Below are 22,749 nucleotides of genomic sequence, written 5' to 3'. Positions count from 1 at the left end.
TGGGGTAACTTGATGGAACAAGGTAAAAATCTGGCAGAGAGTAGTTCTCTGTCCAAACTTAACACGTATATCAAGTGCTGATTCCCGATAAGTTTCAAATCCCAACAAGTCCTCCCGTGTCAGAAGGAGGACACCAGGAATGTGGAAGGGCTGAGTAGAGCAGAACGACAGCACACACTCTTCAGCTCTTCTATCTACCTGGCATGACATAGGACCCTCTGTAGCCCATACCTAGGAATACATCCAAAGGTCTCTGTACTAAAGATTAAGCAGAATATTTACTTGAAATTCAATCTCTGAAAGGAGAAATGTAAGTAGGAATTCAGAGTACCCATTAATCATACAGTATTATTTGAAAAGTGTAAAGAAATTAAATTCTGCAAGTGATTCAATTTTGTTTTTTGTTTTGTTTTGGTTTTTTCCTCCCTAAATGCTAATCTGGTTGGAACTGGTAGAGCATGTCGAAATGGGAAGGGGGGGAAATTAAATACCAATAAATGCACACTCTGGGAAAAGAACTAAGGTCTGCTCTGAAATGACATGTTAGCAACACCCTCTAAGAGGCAAACCACCTCAGAGTCTTGATTGGTGTCCATAGTTCTCGCTGCTGAACAAAGACTACGGCATTGTGATCCACAGTTATTTGTCTCATGACGTACTCAAGTCTATACAAACCTTTCCTATTTATAGCTGAACGTTTTGTCACAAGCATTTTGCAAAAGCCTTTTTGGTTTCGGCTTCTTTTCCCACCCACTGTTTGGACTAAGCCTGGGATCTGAAACAGTCCCAATGATGGAAGCCACTCAGATTCCATTTGGTGTCCCCAGATGCCTGAGCTCAACAGCCCATGTGGTGTTGGGTTCCTTGATATACACCAGGGATGGCTGCTAGGGGAGGATGTGTCGGGAAATGGTGATCCAGACTCAATTTCTGTGGTGTAGCTAGACTAACTTATATAGAGAAAAAATTAAACGTTCCTTGGCTGAACTATATATTCTTCTCTCTAAATTCTAAAGAAAAAAGAAAAGATGTTCTGGAAATGGATCGTTTGCATTTTATTCTCTGTGTTGCTGCCATAAGAGGTCATCGTCAAGTACCAAGTAATAAAAAGTACAGAATTTTTATCTAAGCTTTTTCTTTAAAAATATCATTTGTTTTTCTACTCAAAAGGAAAATATTGACATTGGAGTTTAAACTGATAGATCTTATTCTGAAATGTGGTGTTATGGTCAAGTGAATCGTAACAAACATATTCTATTATTTTTGTAAATGGTGCTCTTACTTTCAAACTTGGGAAATTTTTCTTTCATTGGAGAGAGAAACATTAGATTAGTGATAAAGAGGTCATTTATTTCTTAAATAATAGCATAATGAAATATATGCTATTTAACATATATGTTCCCTAACACATATAATTAACATATTTAACATGTGATAAACTGATAACAGTTTATCAGTAGCTGGAATAATATTAGTTATCTGAAGACAGAGAAATAAAATAATTTGAATTAGTAAATGTGTTGAGTCTTCATTGAATAATTAAAAAATTTTTTGGCTAATTAAAAACAGTAGTGAAATGCAGTACAGAAAGTAGTACCATTCAACATTTAGTAATCTGTAACAAAAACACATTTGCTATTTCCTTTTGAAAAATAACATATTTTCCTAAATATCTGGTTGTTTGTTTGAAAAGGTTGTCTGTCAAAAGAAGTGTAGAGAGGTCAAACAACAAGGATAAACCCCATGAGCATAACAGTCTATAGTTTCATCTTGTAGCATCTTTGTGCTTCGATTGTGGAACATCTATAATACAAGATAGTGTGGGTGGATCCCAGCATGGGCCTGAGCCATTGTCACCCTAGGATTCACCCATGATTGGATGGCTTGTAAGGCCAATGCGTAGGACTGAGGAGTTTCCTGTAAAGAACTCATGCTAGGGGAAGAGAAAGTTGAGTAGCACAAGACAAGAGCTATCCTTGGGCAATGGAAATTCTTTTCTTAGTCCTCACAGACTCCCATTTAGGTGGGGTGAAGGGAGGGACGCAGTGCAGCAATAACAGTTAAAAAACGATCTACTACTGTGGGACAGGGCACCAGAGGGCACTAAGAGACTTGGCAGCATTTAACTGGCAGTTTTAGCAGTGCTGGAAATGTTGGCAGTGTTGAGAGGTGGTAACTGAAGCTTTAAAAAGGCATAAGTGACTTTGTGACAGGACTCAATGAACTTGGAAGCATCCATTCCCACAGGGAGTAGGAGACAGAGAAGAAGAAAAGCACGTGGCTTGCAAACATAAAAATACGCACCAGCAACTCCACAAACTAATTGGGGGGAAAATGAAATGAAAGCTAAAGGTTCAACAACAGTGTGGGGGGTAAAGTGGGGAGGATGAAAACAGAAATCTTTCTAGTGTGGTTGGGAAAACCTGGGTCAAATTGAATTAAATATTATGCTTGATAGATTTCCTAGCAATGGAGCCAATTCATGTAAAATAGGTCAGTATTGGCAAAAGGGAGCACACCAAGTTTTGACCTTGTCTTCCTCTTCTAGTCATCACGGAAATTTTGACTCTTTGGACATTTTTTCGGTGGAATTGTACTGAAGATGATGAATTACCACTAAAAGTCTTTTACTCTCATAAAGACCCTCCTAAGTCAATTAATTCCTTGAACAATTTTTTTACACATAATGATTTAATTTTTCTCCCATTTTTTCCACTTTATTTTTAATTTTACTGAAGCTGCTTTACTTAGGATTATTTTCTAAGTAAAATTCTGATTAATTTTTTTCTTTTTCCTTTATAAGTCCATGTTCAATTTTACCAATTATAGTTTTTGCCATTGGAAATGTTCTTTATAATTTTAACTAAATTCGGTCTTCTCATGTAAAATTTTACAGATCTGAAGGCTATCTGGTTTTCCTATCTGTTTTAATACACTTTTACCACGTGTGTTTTTAGTCATATTATTTTGTGTTGGTTATTTCTACTGAAAATAATTATAAATTACAAATAAGATTGATTATTGGAATGTGTTTCTTGGACCAAACATCACTGGTAGGATAAAGTGGAGTAACCATATTTCTGATGGCGTACAAATGATGGGAAAGTTAATCTTGTTTCTGAAGGAGAGTTCAGACATGTGGTTAAGGTTACTAGTTCTTATCGTGTCTCAAGTTCAAGTTTGGGTTCATAGAAATCCATAGTAGTATCATGAATGGAATACAATGGAATAACTCATCAGCATATTGTAGCTGGAAGAGCATCACACTTGGAATCTGAAGATCTTAGGGTTGTGTTCTCTCTCTACCAGATATAATTCTAATATCCTTGTTTTACTTCTCTGAAAATCAATTTCCTTTCCTATGAAATGGTGCCATGTGTCCTAGAGGCTAAAGGATTCTTGTGAGACTTATACTGTAATAATATACATAAGACCATTTTGTCAACAACAAAGTTTAAGCCCAGTGTAAAGTCATAATAGTAATGATAATAATAATTGAGCATATGTATAATGACACCTCAAACCCAATGTCTTTAGACTTTGTATCAACTTGAATTTTGCCTTCTCAGAGTGGCCTTCCCTGACTAATCCTATTCTAACTACATCATTTGACCTCCACCCCCATCATAATGTTTATCACGATTTTTAGTTACTTGTTTTTGACATGATTTGTTTGTCTTCCTAAAATGAAAGCTCCATAAGGTATAGGCCAACATTCACCATCATATCCCTAACATCTAGCCCAGTACCTGGCTCGTAGGAAGTACTCAATAAATATTTTTTGAATGATAATATGCATGGACAAAGAAATGAATCTAGGAAAGTACAATCATGAGTCCTGTTTAGAAAAACTGATTTAAATTATTGAAAGTGCTAAATTCACATGATTTTGCACGAAGAAACATCTGTCTATGTGCACACGTAGGACCCACACGTCTTTCACGTATGCATTATGTTTAGATAATTCTGGTGTTTAAATAGGCTTTTTGCTTTTTTCTCCCTGATAGCAACTGGAAGTTTAGGGTGAAATCAGAAGAATCAAACAGTTCCTACTACTATAAAAATTGTCATTCAGCAGAGCCTGAAAGTCATAGATTTAGTGGTTTTTTTAGCTTTTTCCATTCCCACATTCTACAGAACAAGGTATCTAAGGCTGCAGAGCACTGAAGTGAGTTTCTTAGTGTTAAACAGATGGTTCAGTGGTGGGGCTGGATTACAGCCCTGGTTAAGGACAGTGCTGTCACTAGATATCTGAACACACATAGTTTTCTTCAATTCCAATAAGTCTTACAGTTGTTTCAGCATTTATAGATATTTCTTTATTCAACAGCTCAATGCTGTTTAAGTTGGTCATAACTTTTAAGCAGACTTTTTATTAAAGTTCCTTATTTTGCTGGGTTTGTCTTTTCAATACTTAATATAAGTTGCCACTGGCATCTGTGATGTGCAAGCGTACTATTCGTCTTAAATTCCTCTTTATTACGTCCATTTGTTTTCCCTTTGAGGACAAAAAAGAAAATTCACTTTTGAAAGAAATGTTATTTTTGTCTGTTTTTAGATTTTTTTTTTTTTAATTTAAAATTTGGTCATTTCCCCTCTTGAAATGCATGCTATGCCGAGAGTGGAAGTTATATTGCCTCCTGGTTGGTAAACATCTATTTTATAACATAACATCCAAATTATTAAAAATGCATCTAACATGATCTTAAAACAACGAAATGTAACATTCAGCACTCTGGTTTCATGAAGGAAATATGCTATGTTTATATAATTTTTTTTTGTGTGTGTGTGGTACGCGGGCCGCTCACTGTTGTGGCCTCTCCCGTTGCGGAGCACAGGCTCCAGACGCGCAGGCTCAGCGGCCATAGCTAATGGGCCCAGCCGCTCCGCGGCATGTGGGATCTTCCCGGACCGGGGCACGAACCCGTGTCCCCTGCATCGGCAGGCAGACTCTCAACCACTGCGCCACCAGGGAAGCCCCAATGTATATATAATATTAAGAATGTAGACCTCCTTAACGTTTAACAAAGGGCAACATGATGACCCAATCTAATTAAAGTAAAATGAAAGTCTAGTGAAGAAAACTGAGGTTCTGGTTAAGAATAAAGTCCTGACAATTTTCAGTTATTTAGTTATTACCATTTTACAAATGATTCAAATGTTCATAGTCTTTAAAAATATTCTGAGTAGAAACAGATTGTCTGGCTCCAAAGTGGGAAGTAGATTCCCAACTCCGATGGCCTTGCAGTGGTTGCTCTGAGCGCCATGTTAAGACAGGCTCTGAGGTTGAATCTGGGTACAGCAGTGAGGAAGACCGTGACTAATGGGCCATGACATTTGGAGGGGAGAATGCAGTAGTACCACAAGGGCCTTACAGCTGCCATTCTGGACTTGGTTTACTATCCTCTGTGCCCCTTTGAATTTTGATTTTTATAAACAAATCAACTGAATACCGAGGCCCAGAAAAAGTGAACTAATTAATCCCAGGCCACACAATTAAGTTGGAGCTGAGCATGGACTAGAATCTGTCCACCCGAGTGTTAGTTCAGTGTTCTTACTTCTATATAGTCAGGGCTCTCTGGATGGGATATGTGTTCTCTCCAGTGGTGGAAAACAAATCTTGAAGGGTGATAACACAGTATCATTAAACGGTTAGCAGTGTATTGTTGATTAGAAATGGACAAGTTTTTGCATAGAAGGTCAGTGAGATATAATATTTTGGAAAGGGCCCTGGGATAGCTAGAAAGTGAGTGCCATTTTGGGAGTATATAAGTGAGTCAAGTCATCTGACTGGGTTCAAAAGTAAATATATCTATACGTGGGCTTAAAATATAACTTCTTAACAATTATCTTTTATAATTGCCTACTTTGGGTTTATTCAATTTTGCTGCTAAATAATAAGTGTAATTACTATGTTGACAGGAGAGCCATCAGTTGGCTAAACAGAGGTACGTCATACAGTCCAATCACTTAGATTCTATGTTGAGAATTATTTATATATCAGCAAACAAGTAGCCAAATGATAAAAATTTGAACTTTACCTCTGCCTCTGGTATTTAGAGAATATTAAAGGAGAGAGGCTATTACACTAAATATTAGTCTATTTAATTTAGGAAAGATCATGTTCTTATTCAGGAAATAATATTTTAATGACTTTTTGCTGAAACTCATGTTCAAAGTAAAGAAATTTGGTTAAAACAAAACTCCATTACTTTTGCAAAATAATGAAAATCCAATAATTTATATTTCAGTAATCAATAACTATGATATCTCTAAACTGTGGCCCAGAGAAGAAGTAATTTTGTGAAAACTAAGTATTTTAGAAAGCTCCATCAATGAGTGACATCTGAAACTCAAGAGCTGTGAGAACAGTGGGGAAGTGTTTCCCACAAAAACTGAAAATTAGAAAATGGAGACTGTAAAATAAAGGAATTGTATGTACTTAATATAGAGAGCACTTTTTCTACTAACATTGTTTTAAAATGGGACAGTCATCATTTTAAGAGGATACATAGTACAAAGGAATGGACTAGATAATTTAAACAATAATCATTTTCAAATGATACATGTTACATATTTGGGAGAGAGAGATGGGATAGATAATCTTCCCAAAGACTCTGTAATTATGTGTACTTATGGACAAGAGAAGCACATCTTGGGGCACATTTGGATTATTTGATATATTTGCCATGTATTGCAATATTAAATAAAAATGAAGGTGAACTTAATATACTAATAAAATTCAAGTAGAACTGGTTAGATGCTGAGGTTCTAGAGAGACCAGAAACCTGAAGAATGTATTTTTAGGATGCAGAATTTTAATGGTGTTAGAAATACAAAGTGGCATCAGTAATAAATGTATTGAGGCTATAGAAAAATTTCTCCCCACCTTGTTTCTATGAATACTTTTTCTGTGTTAATGCAGGAAATAAAAATTAAGACAATCTTTTGTGTATCCAATTCAAGGTTTCTCATTTTGCAGAGACAATGCTATTGGAGTACTCTGGAATACCAATGGCACGAACAGATACATCTTTAAAAAATTACTTAGGTATATCTGATTAGAAGTGAAATAGCTTATATAGCATCCCAAGCACAGAGCTGATAGACCAGACGCAAACTCATCTTACAGATTTAAAGGTAAGGTCCGCACCAAACGCTGGAGGAGACAGATACCTGTCTCTAGGGGATGTAATAAACGTCCACGTGCAGGAGAGGGGTGTGGAGGATAAAGTCCGGAGGCAGACAGCACCAGGTCAGAACACTTAAATGCACAGGTAAAGTCACAGTGGATTAAGAGAGACAGAAAAGACAGCAAGAGGGTGGTGTGCAGAAGAGAAGGCATTCTAGGAAATTCTAAGTTGAAATTCTGAAAAGCCCTGCTGGAACTCAGTCCCTCGGCACTTCAGAGGCCAGGCACGCTCTCAGCCCCTCCCTCACCAAATGCTTGTTAACTCTGGTAGCGGGACCGTTTCTCAGGAGCAAACTGATTTTTAGAAAGCTAATGGAACGGTGTCAATCCGGTTGCTTGAAACGTTCCTTGTTTATCAGGTACATTCTGGCAATGGGAAAAATAGCTTGCACTTATAAATAACAGGAAAACCAGAACAAGTAAAATGATTGCCATCACACATCTCTCCCCCAAGAATATTAATGGGTCCTAAAGGGTCATACTTCAGTTCTGTAAAAATTCTATCATAAGCATCAACATGGCAGGGTTTCTTTTGTTTTCGTTTTTTTCCCCTATACCAGAAGTTTTCAAACTAGTATGTATGTGGAAAACTTGTTAAAGGTATGGACTCCTGGGCTCTAGTTCCCAAAATTCAGATTCAGAAGTCCTGGGTCAGCCTCGAGAATTTGCTTGTCAAACAAATGCTCCAGGTGATTCCTGTACAGGTGATCTGGGGATCACACTTTGAGAAACACTGCCCCAAAGTAAGTTCTTCTTTTCCACTTTAAGTCATGGCAAATTGTATTACCAGGCTTCCTAATGGTAGTTCTGAAAAGCAAGTAGACTATCACATGATTCAGCTAGAGATAAATGATCAAAGCATACTGGGGAGACCTAACCTTGAAACACGTGTTCAGGTAGATTCAGGTAGAATGGAATATAGATTATCTACCCAGACAAGCCTTCTAGCTTGTCCACACCCCATGCATTCATTACTCAATTTGGACAGAAGTCCTTTTAGGTTCATCCTTGGTCTAAGAAGCTCACATCAATATTTTCCAGATTTTTACCTCTTTTGGTGAGAGTATAGAAATGTAATCTTCGTATATCATTCTGGCCTTTTCTTCAATTACTTTTTTATTCTGCTCTTTCTTTAAGTCTTCACAGGCAAGCCAGAAGAGTAGGTTCTCTTCACTGTATTCTGTTCGGAGGAACTCTCTGAAGAGGTTTCTTCCTGCCGGGGCCTTCATCATCTTGTCAAAATTTTGAGACCAGGACAAGACTTCATCTGAAGTGGGGTTTTGGCTGCAGAGACAGAATGGGGCCGTTATCAAAAGCAACTTTGGTGCGGGGATGGTGAACTGCAGATAGAAATGCCATTCAATTGCTGCCATCTAGTGGTCATTGAGACTCAGTCCAGCCTGACCTGGCAAACATCTGCCAGGACTGGGCTAGAGATTTCTGGGTCTTGACAAAAATTCGTGTAGGTACAAGCTATGTGTTAGGGAGTCAAGCATTCAAGTAGCAAGGGGCTACACACACTCTGCACGTGGTCATCATAGATCCCTAATGAAGCTTGGGCATTTTTGAACCCAAACAATCGACTGCAAGCCTATGCATTACTTTGAAAGGCAAACTGAACTTTTTCGTTTGCATCTGATGTAGATTTTCATTTCCAAGCCATAAGATACAGTTTCTCTTTTCACCTCTGGTCGCTGTCTTTTCATTTTTCACTGAATCAAAATAAGAATACATTGTGTGCACTTGTCACATATTTTCCTAAACTTTAATAATTATTCTGGTAACTATTATGAGCAAATTGTTACCTATGAATGGAGTTATCACAATTAAAAAGCACAGGACAATGATAATGACATCAGGGACTTTTTAGATACCTATATTCAGGTTTTCAGCGACTACTTTCCTGCAGAAACCACCAGTTATTACTTCCTTTGCTTATACATCAAAGAAGTAAAGGATAGAAGCTTGGAGATTCTTATAGTTAAATTGGTCCTGATTTTGCTTTGCCATTCATTCGTCTGTTTAATAATTTTCCAACCTAAAATACGCTTGGTCAAAAAATTCTTATATTTATCATACCTTTTTGACCAAATATTTTATATAGATTTGCTATTATTCCAAAATGTCTGAACTTCCTCGTTTGTTTTAAAAAAAGTGTAAAAGACAGAAAAATTACTATGAAGCATCAAAATTAAAACCTTCTCATAAGAAGTAGAAAAAGAAAGCGCATATCATTATACAAATAATCTGCTTGTATTTTAATTCTATTCTGTGGATACTGCATTTCAACTTCTCAGTTTGGCGAAAATACTTAGAGTCCCTTCCAATGGAAATGGGACTGAGGAACAGCTGGGTGCCCTTTCTCACTGACTTAGGTAGTTCCATATCTTTTGTGTGTGTGTTTTAGACTCTTCTATAAAGATAACAACTTAAAAATATTCTCAGAAAAGGGAAGTAGAGAACTAGGGCAGTTTAGGGGGGGAGGTTAATTCATGTATCAGTCATTGTTTTTTGAAAGGGAAGGATAAACTCAAGCAATGTTTTAGCTGATAGTTTAACAGAGCTAATAAAAAAAAAAGGGATAAAAAGCAGTTGCAATCACAAAATAAGATCTCCCAGACTAAGTATGCATTCATTTCACAAAACCATTTTGAGGAGTTACTGGGAAGCAAGAGATTATGTTTAAGCATTGGGTAGATGTACACAGCACGTACATGCAAGACACAATTACAACGTGAATCACACTCACCATTCCTCTAGGACCTGGATACTCTCCATTTTTGTGGTATGTGTGGGTCTTCCTGCGTTTTCCCCTCTTTCTTCATTCCTAACAGTGAGGCTGTAATGTAGTATAACACTTTATTTTGTCGAGGGAAAACCAATTATTTAAAGAAAAGAAAAAAATTCCAGGAAAATATTTCATGGAAGAATTTTATTTTCAACTATGTGAGAGTATTTAGAGTACAAAAAGAGCAATACCATTTTTAAATGTTGGGTAAGCCCATGTCAACTAAAGGAAAGAGAATCATTATTTAATAAAATAAAGTAAATCATAACCTCAGAAAATGGATACTGTCATACATTCGGACTTCATCCATGCATAGTTCAAATTACTTAAAATCTCCGAGATAACTTACATGATTATATGCTTTAATATTTGATATATATCATTACATTACTCCTTAGTGTAATGCCATTTTGATTTTTGGTTAGTTCTATTCATAGTTTGTTTTCCATTGATTTTTCCCCCATTGATTGCTAAAAAGATAAAGTGTATCAGAGTCTACAACAGAATTTGCTAAGTTCACATCACCCTTCTCTGCAGACCAGGTTTTCTGTCATCATTCCTCCATCCACTCAAGTTCGAGCGACAGGATTTATATTTGATTTTTTCTTTGCCCTTTCATCCCTTTAAGTAAACCTCCAACATCTCAAGAGGGAAAAGCCAGTCACTCTGAGGCTTTGGGGTTTGGATATTAGAGCATTGAGTGGGAGGCGTCTCTGTGTCTCTGGGACATAAGTTTGGGAATTCTACAGGATGACAGGAGCTAGGATAATCCTATGGGCTTTAGTAACCCAGAACAAGAATAAGAATTGTCTGATTCAGGTAAACGGTAGCTGAGCAGGGTTGTGGGGTTCTAGGTGCAGACAACGTGATGAGGGGGTTGAGGGCAGATATTAAGAAGCAGGGCGGGGAGGATAACTCAGTGGCCTTGGAAGAGCTAAGCTACTGAATTAGCAAATTGATCCCTCTGTCTAGAAGCCGAGAAGCTTCATGAGAGCCTGTCAGAGAGCAAAAGAAGTTAGATGATGTCTCTTTCAGTTGTTCATTCATTATCTGTTCAACAAAGGGAAATGGAAACTATTATTTCCTAGTACCTATTATGTGCCAGGCGCTGTTCTTTTACTTTAATTTACTTTAATTTTACTATCCCCATTTTACAGATGAGCAAAGTGAGGCACAGAGCTGTCTGGTAGGTTGGCCCAAAGGCAGGCACTAAATATGCGGTATGATTGGAATTTGAACCCAATTCTCTTGAGCCACCCTGTAATTGTTATTATGAACCATGCTGTCTGATAGGCACTGAGGCAATAGAGTACTTATGTGAATGCAGAAAAGCGGCACCAAACATGGCTGTGGCTTAGTGCGTGAAAGCTTCCAACAGTTAGCTATTATTGATCTGGAACATCCGGTAAGGGAAGAGGAGAGGTGTCTCATTCATTCATTCATTCATTCTCAGGTGCAAGGGTGAGGATGGAGAGAATGTAGCAAAGACAGGAAGGCAAAGGGGTCAATCTACAACTGAAAGTAGGACTGGATGGAAAACTTAGTTGCGAAATTGGACCACCTGGAGAAAAGAGAACTCAATAGGAAGTGGAAAGGATTCTTCAGTCAGAAACAGGACACGTCAATGAAAAAAAAAATGTCAGAGGGAAGTAAATTAAGTCCTCCTCTACCAGTTTATAGGGAACGTGTCAGATTTACTGGTGTAGAAAAGGAGAAACCTCTCACAAAGGTGGTATGGCCCAAGGAATTCTGGGAAGCAGAAACTATAGTTTGATTGTTACTCAAATGTCCAGAAGACTGAGGATTGCTCTGCATGGTAGTCAGCAATTCCAGACCCCTCTCAGCCTTCAGCATGGGGAGCCGTGAGGAAGCAGCGAGGGGGGATTCAGAGAGCGGCTGGTTGAGTCTCTGCCTGCCGAGCTGTGACTGTGTCTGCAGGTTAGGAATGTGTTGGAGGGCAGCATCATTAACTTCTCAAAGTGTCTTTGAGTAAGAGTGCCTCTCTGGAATTTGATGTATTTCCGGTAATTATGGGAAAGCGGGTGGGAGGAGATAGGAAGACACCATTGACAATATTCTGTGAAATTTCCTGGGAGAAACTAATGTATAAAATATGCAACTTGGGGGGTAAATCCTAGAAAGATCACATTTAAATAGGAAATTAGTACATTCTGCCAAGCTTCACCGAGCTCATATGTGTGTGTGCACACATACTGAGGGACTATATAAAGACTGGAAAATGAGCTTGCTTTGCTGATTAAATAACAAACTCCTTGAGAATTTGTTTCAGTTACATTTCCACACAGTATCCTATGGAGCATGCCACACCAATGCAGGTATCCTTATTTGAAAAACTTTAAAACACAACATCGTTGAAAAAATGTGTTCTCCATTGTGTCTTTGCTGTGGAGCAACAAATCTGGAATCTACATACATGATTCACAAGTTTCTGAAGATGAATTCTGGCTCTTGTATCTGTTTCTGAGATATTTACAAACATCCCAAATGCCACCATATTAGAGTGATCATTATGAAGTATTGGGTTGTGTTTATATCTTTGATTTCTACAGATGGTAAAATATGGACACACATTTGTACTAAAACTACTTATAACAGACATTCAGTAAGTGCCTAACTGTTCACCGTTTCCTCCATTTCTTGATCTAATATTGGACACAACATTGCCCTGTAGAAAGAAACTGACCTTTAGCAATCGATGTGTCCTTTTTAATCAACTGTCCTTTAGGACTGTTCTTTAAAAATTGGTTTCAAAGTTTCCATTATCAAGAACCATTAAAATAATGCCATTTTAAGATGAAGAGAAATGGAGAAAATGATAGGAGACTTGGTGCTAGACTGTTTGCCATCTGTCTTAGGCATGACTAATGTCTGTCCCCAATTTTACTTGGTCCTGCTCTAAATAATACAGTGGGTTCATTTAAGGTAATAAAATACAGGACATATTTGCTCTGGATCAACGTATATATATACATATGTGCTGGAGAAAAGCTCTAAAGGAAAACATCAAGCTTAACGTGAGGGGTCATGTAGAGACGTGTTCTTTTTCACTTTTACAATGCTTGTAATATTTTGAACTATCAATTCCACTTTTTAAACAACTAAAGCCATGAAGAGAACAGAATGCATATACAATGCTCACTGTGGGAGTCTTGATCAAAGCTGAAATATTTTATGGGAGAAAATTCCAATAGCCTATGCTAAGAATAAAATAAGCATATAAAATCTTATTAGAGATTGTCTCGAATAGTGACGTTGAGAAGAGAGAAATACATTTGGTATACTTCAGAAAATAAGGAAATATGTCCTCTTTGTGTGTGGGTGGATTTTTTTGTTTGTTTACAGGGGAGTTTGGGCAGTGGGGTATGGAAAACATTACCTACTGCCCTTTAACGAGCTTACCTACTGGTTCATCACCATGGCTATGTGTGGGGACTCTTTTGGAAGACAGTCTACTTTCAGTAAACAATTGGTTCTTAGGGAGAATCCTTGAAATGGTTGCAAATAAGACGAAAACTTTGCAGTAGCTATGGTAACTCTGGGATAGAGGCTGATCACAAAACCACATATCTTTACACAAACACTCAGCTGAGGAATTAATAAATTAATACATTTAATAAATTTATGTTAAATTTATGCTTAAATTTAATACAGTATAACTGTATTATACTGTATTAAAATATAGGCTCAAGAAAGAACCACTGTCATTGGTAAAGACAATTCATTATTCTAATACTCTCACATTGTACTATCAGCTTTTCCTTTATATTTAACAATTCTACCTCAAATTTCCCAGTGCAAAAATGGAATCAACTTCCTGCAGGTTCTGAAAAAAATTGGTAAGTTATTCTTTAAATGTGTCATTTTTCTCAGTCAAAATACCATGGTAAAATAATACTACAGCCTTACTTAGGCGTCAACAACGATTTACAAATATGTATGAGACACCTGATTTATGCAACGGTGTCTGGGTTGGAAAGTCAAGATGAACAAGACAGAGGCTCTGAAACTGAGGAGCTCTGACAGTTAAATAGGCCTCACAGAGCATTGCAATGAGAGTTGAAATAAATGTGTTTGCCAGATGGAGACCTAGACAAGGAGAATTCCAAGCAGAGGGGATAAAATCGTGTAGAGTTGTAAAAATGCATGATATCAATGCAGAGCAAAATGGACAAATCAGACGTTTCAGGATGGAAGCAATAAATTAGAATAGTCAGTGAGGTGTGGTTATGTAATGGGCCAAGAAAACAATGAAGTGGACTCCAAATCTCAAAGATATCTCCTTGATGACGATTTTGGTTTTCCAAGCTTTATTTTCCCCATTCATAATGGGGACAAAGGTGGTGACCTACTACACAAGGTTGAAAGCAAAGACTAAACTAAACACTTGTGACAAAAAGGAAAATTATTACACATGCTTAATTCAGTGGAAGGGCAAATTGGTGGCATATTAAAATGACAATTCCAAGTTTACCGAAGAGTTTTTTATTTCAACTAGAGGGAATAAAAACTTACACCGTGCTGTTATTATAAAACACTTCTGCATACAACACCTTACCATTTCTTCCTCACAACAGTCCTGTAAGGTAAGCAGGGGCTTTGTTATTAATCATTCCCTTCTGATTTAAGAAAAAGCAGTCACCGAGGTTGACTTACTCGATACCTACAACTAAAACATATCAGGCCTAGCAATGGAACTCACACCTTCCGACATCTTATTTCATGCTCATTTTCGCTGTGCAATGCTTCTTCTTTTGATATAGAAGTATTAATTGTGGTATTTTACCTTTTCAGGTATTTAGAGAAATGGATTGCTCTTAAATGTCTGGAAAGGGTAAACCTCTTATCACAAACCCATGTCTTGAGGGCACAGCCCCTTCTAACAACATTACCCCACAGCTGCCAGTCTGCAGGAGGTATTGCCCAGAGGACTGAATATACAGCAGATACTGGCAAGGAGCAACTTCTTGATTGCCAGGAACTTGAGATTGCCAGGGAAAAAGGAGCTGTTACAGAAGGTTGACAACAAAACCTGACAAGGGGAAGAAGAGGTGGTGCCACTCATGACTCCAGAACAGATGTTGTTACTGCAAAGAGCATCCCTGGGACATATAACTCCCTCCCACTGGCAAAGACAACTTTGGGAAGAAGGGAAAGAAGAGGTGCACTGATGCATTGCTTAGAAAGGGCTATAAAAAGGAAGAAAAAAGGGATCAGAAGGGGGGACAATAGGCATATACGATCTACAATTTCAGACATATAAAAACTCAGTTATAATCAAACCTATGTCTTGAACCTCATCTCTTTCATTTCTACATTTTGGTAGAACAGCTTGGTTTTGAATGGGGTATGTAAGGATGGGAATGGTGGTTAGAAATGTGTGTCTGGAATGTTACACAACACTTGTCTCAAAAGACATTGCTCCTAGGACTTCCCTGGTGGCGCAGTGGTTGAGAGTCCGCCTGCCGATGCAGGGGACACGGGTTCGTGCCCCGGTTCGGGAAGAGCCCGCATGCTGTGGAGCGGCTGGGCCCGTGAGCCATGGCCACTGAGCCTGCGCGTCCGGAGCCTGTGCTCCGCAACGGGAGAAGCCACAACAGTGACAGGCCCGCGTACAGCAAAAAAAAACCCAAAAAAACATTGCCCCTAGAAGTACTCCTGTTTTTCATAATCATGTATCATATATTATAAAACAAATGTTTCATTTCGTTTAAGCTTTTATTTCATAGATTTAAAGCCTATCAGAAGTAAAATAACCCGCTATTAAAAATCTGTCCACTAGAGGGCTATGTTGTCTTTATAAATATAATATTTTAATCAACTCAATAAAACTGAAAGTTTCTAAGTTTACCCTTATTTGGAAAAAAAATCTATTCTTGCATGTATGGGGTTTTGATAATTACATCTTTCTAAGGACTTTGAAAAGAGTCATCAAATTTTCTGTGAGTGAAATATACTCAAAAGGGATAAATTTAATCTTGACAGGTGTGCATAATTACACCCAGTTTTCCTTTTTGCTATTTAGGAAATGTTCTGGATACTTCCCGCCCTAGGTCATTTAATTTAGGAATACTTTAGTCTTAAAAAAGGGTCAGGCATAATCCTATTAACATCGTAGTTATCCTTTCCAATAATTAGCTGTTTGAACTCTAATTATGTCTCTTGCTGGGGTAATATAGATCTTGGGTGATACATTCTTAGAACAAATTAATTAGAAAAGGTTTTTAGCTACCAACAGGCAGGAAATTTTTTTGTTATTTAAAATGTTTTCAAAGAGCCACTGTGAAAGTGGATTCTCCAAACGATTTCAATCCCAGTTTGGGTTGTATGTAAAGGCTAATTGCTTCTTTTGCTGCATGGAAACTGAAAACAAAATCACTTTGTCTTCTCATACTCGCCCTCTGCGCTACCAATTTCCCTCTATACGTGCTTCAGTTGGAAAAGATGGGTTTCAAAAACTCCCTTTTTCTATTGGTATTAAATTTGTGTTTCAAACTCTAAGCCATGTATTTTAAGTTCATGGATATTCATTTGGTTTAAAATGCCAACTGCATTTAGCAAGTTATAACCTGGTTAAAATCTGGATCTACTATGTCAGCTGATGTTCAGTTAAATAACCAAAGCCTCCTATTTGGCATATGTAGAGTTTCTTTTTTTCCGCCTTAACATTAAGAGAATTATAGGATTGAATATTTAGATGTACTTTCTATAACATACACCAATCCATAGAATCCTCTACTTCAGTTCTCAGGTTGACTGAAATCCTATTTTAAGCTCTTCCTTCAACCCACTGTAATTTTCCCTGTAAGTCATAATTAAGTTAGTGGATGCTTTTGTGGGAAAGCAAATATCTTGGATGCGAAAAAGCCAAATGGACTTTTATTTAGTTAGTAGACACTGTTATTAAAATGGCATGTAATCATCCAGACCTTTAAATGCATCAGTTAAGTTGGAGCTCAAGCTTCTAGCTTTAGTTAACTTGTGTCTCTATTATAAAAAGGACAATGAAAATGTTAAAACCCTAGCAGTTGACTCAGAAAAACATCTGCTTGCTGGCAGGGTCACTTACCCATCCACCCATTCATTCTTCCCTGGGGATTTTCCAGTTACTGTGTGTGTGAGTATGTTTGGGCTGAGGTGGGAGCATCCTTGAAAACAACTATGATTGAAGGCAACAGTCCTGATCTGTGGGGAGACTTTATCCCAGGATGTGATGAACTCACATCACTCTGTGTATCAATGAGCGTGTGGTCCGTGCTCCGGGAATGCCAAGTTATACCTGTGCTGGTTCATGTGAGAGTTGGAGAGAAAGGGCCAGGGATACCGAATGCAGAAAACAGGTTCTGTTACATTAACTGACAACATGGAAATAGAACATGCTAAGCATACAGTGGCCAAAGTCTGGTGATTTCCTTTCAGCCTGAGACTTGCAAATAATATCTATCAATAAAGGATGATTCAGGGGTTCCTGGAAGAAACTGCACCCTAAAGTAACTGTTGTGAATCCCATCTTACAGATGAAACTAAAGCTTGCCAGACATTTCACAGTTATATGTTATGAGACTGAGATGCATCCAGGTCTAATTCCAGTGTGGTTTTCTTCCCTCCCCAGTGCTGCCTCTTGAAAGTAGGCTTTATATGAGGAAGGCATGTTATTAGAATTTGTGTGTAATCTTTAAATATGGCAAGACCACATCTATTTACAATGAAACATATGATGTTATTATTCAACTATTATGAAATTGGTCAATTAAAAGGGTTTTGTGCTTTTAAATAATCTATGTTTCTGTATACAGAAAAGTAGCAATGGCAGAAATTTGCTTTCTACTTAGTAGCACATGCTCCCAGGCATGAAATGTACATTAATATATAGTATATCGATATCTGAAACAAAGATATGAATTTTATAGCATCGAAAATTATAATATTTATAAAACCCAATGAAGCAGAATTATTATACAATCAACTTCATATTTGCTAGAAGTGGATTTTATTGTCTTATCTGACAAGTAATTAGTAATTCTTGAGTGATGTCCTAAAACATCAGGCAGATTTTAATAGGTCTACCAGGCCTAGACCTAAATAAGTTAGGCTTAAAAGGACTAATAAAGAGTTCCACTACCAAATGTAAAATAGATAGCTAGTGGGAAGCAGCCACATAGCACAGGGAGATCAGCTCGGTGCTTTGTGACCACCTAGAGGGGTGGGATAGGGAGGGTGGGAGGGAGATGCAAGAGGGAGGAGATATGGGAACATATGTATATGTATAACTGATTCACTTTGTTATACAGCAGAAACTAACACACCATTGTAAAGCAATTATACTCCAATAAAGATGTTAAAAAAAAAAAGAGTTCCAATGAGAGAGATGAAAATTATTAACTTCAATAAGATGTAGCACAACTATGACATTTTATAGATAGGTTAGGGATAGCAAAATGTCATAACCTCAGTTTTTGTATTGTTATTGATTTGCAGAGGCTGGGATGGGTGGGCAGTTCTCAACCTTTGTCCAGATCGCTAATATATTTGGCCAGGATTTAGAAGGGCTGGATTTCACATTGTTTTAGAAATTGAATAATTTGCTTTGATTAAATCAGAAAGGGAACGCTGGCTTCCCTCAACTTGAATCTTCACCCCGCAAAGATCAGGGTGTCTCAGTGCCTTTGAAAAGGGCTGCACTCAGCAGCTTTTCTCTCCGAATTCTTCTTCCTCGTGCACCCTAAGGAGATGCTTAATTCTCACAGAGTTCACTGATAACTTCCTGGTAGGCCAGATGACAAGAAGTTTTATGATTCTTATCGCATCAGACCTCCTTCGTGTGTTTGCAACATCCATCGTTCCCTTCTGTGTGAAAGTCTTTACTGTCTGGGCTTCTGTGCCAGCGCAGTGGTGTGTTTTGTATGTTACCTCCCAGACTGTCTAGTCTCTGCATTCTGTGTTTGCAGAGCTGCACTGCTTTCTCTTTAAAGGCTTTTTAAAAATTTTTATTTTTATTGGAGTATAATTGCTTCACAACACTGTGTTAGTTTCTACTGTACAGCAAAGTGAATCAGCTGTATGTATACGTATATCCCCTCTTTTTTGGATTTCCTTCCCATTTAGGTCCCCGCAGAGCACTGAGTTCCCTGTGCTATACAGTAGGTTCTCATTAGTTATCTATTTTAAACTTAGTATCAATAGTGTATATATGTCAATCCCCATCTCCCAATTCATCCCACTCCCCGCTTCCCCCTTGGTATCCATCCATACGTTTGTTCTCTATGTCTGTGTCTCTATTTCTGCTTTGCAAATAAGATCATCTATACCATTTTTCTAGATTCCACATATATGTGTTAATATACGATATTTGTTTTTCCCTTTCTGACTTACTTCACTCTGTATGACAGTCTCTAGGTCCATCCACGTCTTTACAAATGACCCAATTTCATTCCTTTTTATGGCTGAGTAATATTCCATTGTATATATGTACGACATCTTCTTTAGCCATTCCTCTGTCGATGGACATTTAGGTTGCTTCCATGTCCTGGCTATTGTAAATAGAGCTGTGATGAACATTGGGGTGCATGTGTCTTTTTGAATTATAGTTTTCCCTGGATATATGCCCAGTAGTGGGTTTAAGGATTTACATTTGAGGTTTCAGCCTGTAGCTCACTGCTCTTCATGCTGGGCCATCCTTTTTATCTCCTGTATATTGTATGCTGATGACTCCCTGATTGTTATATCTAATCAAGACATGCCCTGCAAGCTTCAAAATCATTTCCACAGCTAATCCTTGGGTACCACACATGGAGCGAGCCCAACCCACCATCCTATCCTGGCCTAAACCACCTCCTGTTCCAGCGTTCTCTCATCTGATGGGCTTACCATCAACCCGGCCCCTCAAGCAAAGCAATGGCATTATCCTTCCCTCCTCCTTTACGTCTACTGCAAATTCGTGACAGCACTTCCTTTTTCTTGAGACTGGAATCTCTCCCTTCCTTTTAATCACCTTTCATTTTGAGCCCCTTGCATCTCTCACTAAGACTGTTACAGAAGTCTTCTAACGTGCTTCCTGTTTCTGTCCTGTCCTTCCACACAGTTTCCATTGTCTCCACAGGGATATACTTCAAACATAAAATGGACTTTGTCCCCTTCTCACTTAAGCATGTTCAGTTACTTCCCATAACCAAAAAAGGTGTAAAGTCTTAACGTCTTAATATGCCATAAAAGGCATTTTACTACCTGTCATTGTGTCTCTAGTCTTCTATTTTGTCCTTCTTGACTTTATATCCCAGTAGTACTAACCAGATTTTAGCACTCCCTCCTGGAATCCTGGCCTTTCTCTACTACTAACTGCTACTACTACTAGTACTAGTACTGCTACTAACACACACACACACGCACACACACACACACACACACACACACACGGGAATGAAGAACATGGTGCATAAGAAGAAATCTGGTGGTTCCCTAACATGCATTGGCTGCCACCTCATTATGCTAATGATAGGAGAATATACCTGTAATTTTTGAGAAACAAAATCTGTGATACAAATTTCCGTATTTTATAAAGTAGACTCAATTGGAAAATCCAAATTCCATCAACCCTTCAACACCTTATTATTAATTAAACACCTACTATGTGCCAAATATTATGTTATAAGCCAACATATACTTTTAGTTATTTTAAAACTTTAGTATACGTTTAGGAAAAGGCCCAGTGCCAACTGACTGATGTGAATGGCTGTGAATTCCACTCTAAAATCCACATAGCATAATTTTACTGAAGGCCTTCACCTAGAAAACAAAAACGCATGTCAAACAGAAGGAGAGTCACTAGTATGAAAACCAGCACAGTGAGCTGGGCGTCAGACCAGCCCCCCAAGTGTGCAGCCTTGTCCAGGGCAGAGGGAGGCGTGGCCATGGGGATGACCAGCATCGGCCCATTGCCAAGGTCATTGAGAAGCTCCACCACATCCTGCCCTTTGAGACCCAGATGGCCCTCACCCACCCCACCACGACACACAGTGAGTCAGCTGAGATGGAGAGATCCTCCCCGGATATGACCCTGAAATGACTCGAAGCCAACTGGGGTATGTGGGCCCGTGGACGGCACTCAAGTGTCGGTGCCAAGTGCTGTCCTTGGACGCGCTGCCCAGTCTCTTCGCCTACAGTCTGTTTCCTCCTGTCACTTTAGAACTCTGGGCTTCTTCACGGAGCAAGGCTCCTCTCACCATCCATCCTCTCCCCTCCTGAGGACCCATCCTTGTTTTCTTTGGAACGCCCTTTCCATGTCAGAACTCTCCTACATCTCGACCTGGTAAGGCCCACGTCCTCTCCCCGCCCCACCTGGCACTCCGTCTTTCCGAGGCGTCTCCTCTCCACTCACCACAGGGCCAGGCGGGGGCTGGCTCTTGCTTGCTTCTAGCTGGAATTAATTTAATCTTCTTTCTCCATTCTGTTTTGGTTCTTTCTACTCTCTTAAATGAAATGGGGTATAATATTTTCATCTAGTATTTTGTTTTCTTCACATCCATTTTTCCATTGATGGTCTAAGCACTGCAATGTGACACTCAGAAAAAATGTACATTTACAGTAAACAGAGTCAAAAAGGAAGGGATAAAGAAGATGTGGTTCATATCTACAATGGAATATTACTCAGCCATAAAAAGAACGAAATAATGCCATTTGCAGCAACATGAATGGACCTAGAGATTATCATACTAAGTGAAGTAAGTCAGAGAAAGACAAGTATTATATGATATTACTCATTTGTGGAAACTAATTTTAAAGTAAATGATATAAATGAACTTATTTACAACACAGAAACATACAGATTTTGAAAACAAACTTATGGTTACCAAAGGGGGAACATGGGGGGAGGGATAAATTAGGAGCTTGGGATGAACATACAAACACTACTATATATAAAACAGATAACCAACAAGGACTTACTGTAGAGCACAGAGAACTCTACTCAGTATTCTGTAATAACCGAAATGGGAAAAGAATCTGAAAAAGAATGAATATATGTATATGTATAACTGAATCACTATGCTGTACACCTGAAACTAACACAACATTGTAAATCAACTCTACTCCAACAAAATTAAAAAAAAGAAGAACGGTGTGCCTTCCTTGGAAAAGGGTCGAGGCATTCTGTTGGCAGAGGCAGTTTGAATCTTAAACTTTTCTGGAGGGTGACCTAGGGAGTAAACCAAATGTTCATGTCCATGTTCAGTTGCTTATTGAGCATTTGTTGCCTGTCAATGTAGAGGCAGGGAGAATCTGGTGAAAGCTAATGACATCAACAGTACCAGGCAATAATTAGCATTCAATCAGCTGTAAAGGAGTGAATAAACAAGTGCATGACACAGAGATGGTCCATTGTGCCAACGTCCACTTTTTGGTTTTGTGTATATGGCCTGGGAAACCTGGGTTCATTTTGGTACATGTCTTCTGATTGTGTGCCTTTAAAAGATGGTGTAAGTTATAGAAACTACTGACAAATTTTACCTATGACATGGTGAGATAGAGTTTTCAAAACTAGAATTCTTTGTAAGTGATATTTTTGATGGTCTGGTTACACGTCCTTTGGAAATCCTATGCAGATAAGTTGTGCTCCCATGTGAGATGAATCAGGTCTCTGAGGGTGACAGCTAGAGAAAAGACTGCTTCTTCACTGGTGCCTTAGATGAAATGATTCAACTTGCATGTGTGAGCAGATTTATTTCCAGGGGGTGGTTTCTTTACCATGGAGCAGACG

General features: G+C 38.4%; 1 protein-coding gene across 2 annotated transcripts in view; it reads right to left on the bottom strand.

Annotated features, from left to right (window-relative positions):
• RGS17 (regulator of G protein signaling 17) overlaps nt 1-22,749 on the bottom strand; it is a 34,901-nt gene that overhangs the window by 7,419 nt on the left and 4,733 nt on the right. Inside the window, exons 2-3 of one of the 2 annotated variants that reach the window (XM_033404649.2) lie at nt 9,942-10,031; nt 8,242-8,476 (exon numbers count right to left, since the gene is read on the bottom strand). In XM_033404649.2, the coding sequence (XP_033260540.1) occupies nt 8,242-8,476; nt 9,942-10,031 (325 nt within the window). The remainder of the gene's footprint in view (nt 1-8,241; nt 8,477-9,941; nt 10,032-22,749) is intronic. The other variant, XM_012536812.3, reaches the window with a different exon arrangement.

The sequence above is a fragment of the Orcinus orca genome, chromosome 12, assembly GCF_937001465.1.
Source record: "Orcinus orca chromosome 12, mOrcOrc1.1, whole genome shotgun sequence".
Taxonomy (NCBI): Eukaryota; Metazoa; Chordata; class Mammalia; order Artiodactyla; family Delphinidae; genus Orcinus; species Orcinus orca.
This window is presented reverse-complemented; position numbering and strand designations above follow the sequence as displayed.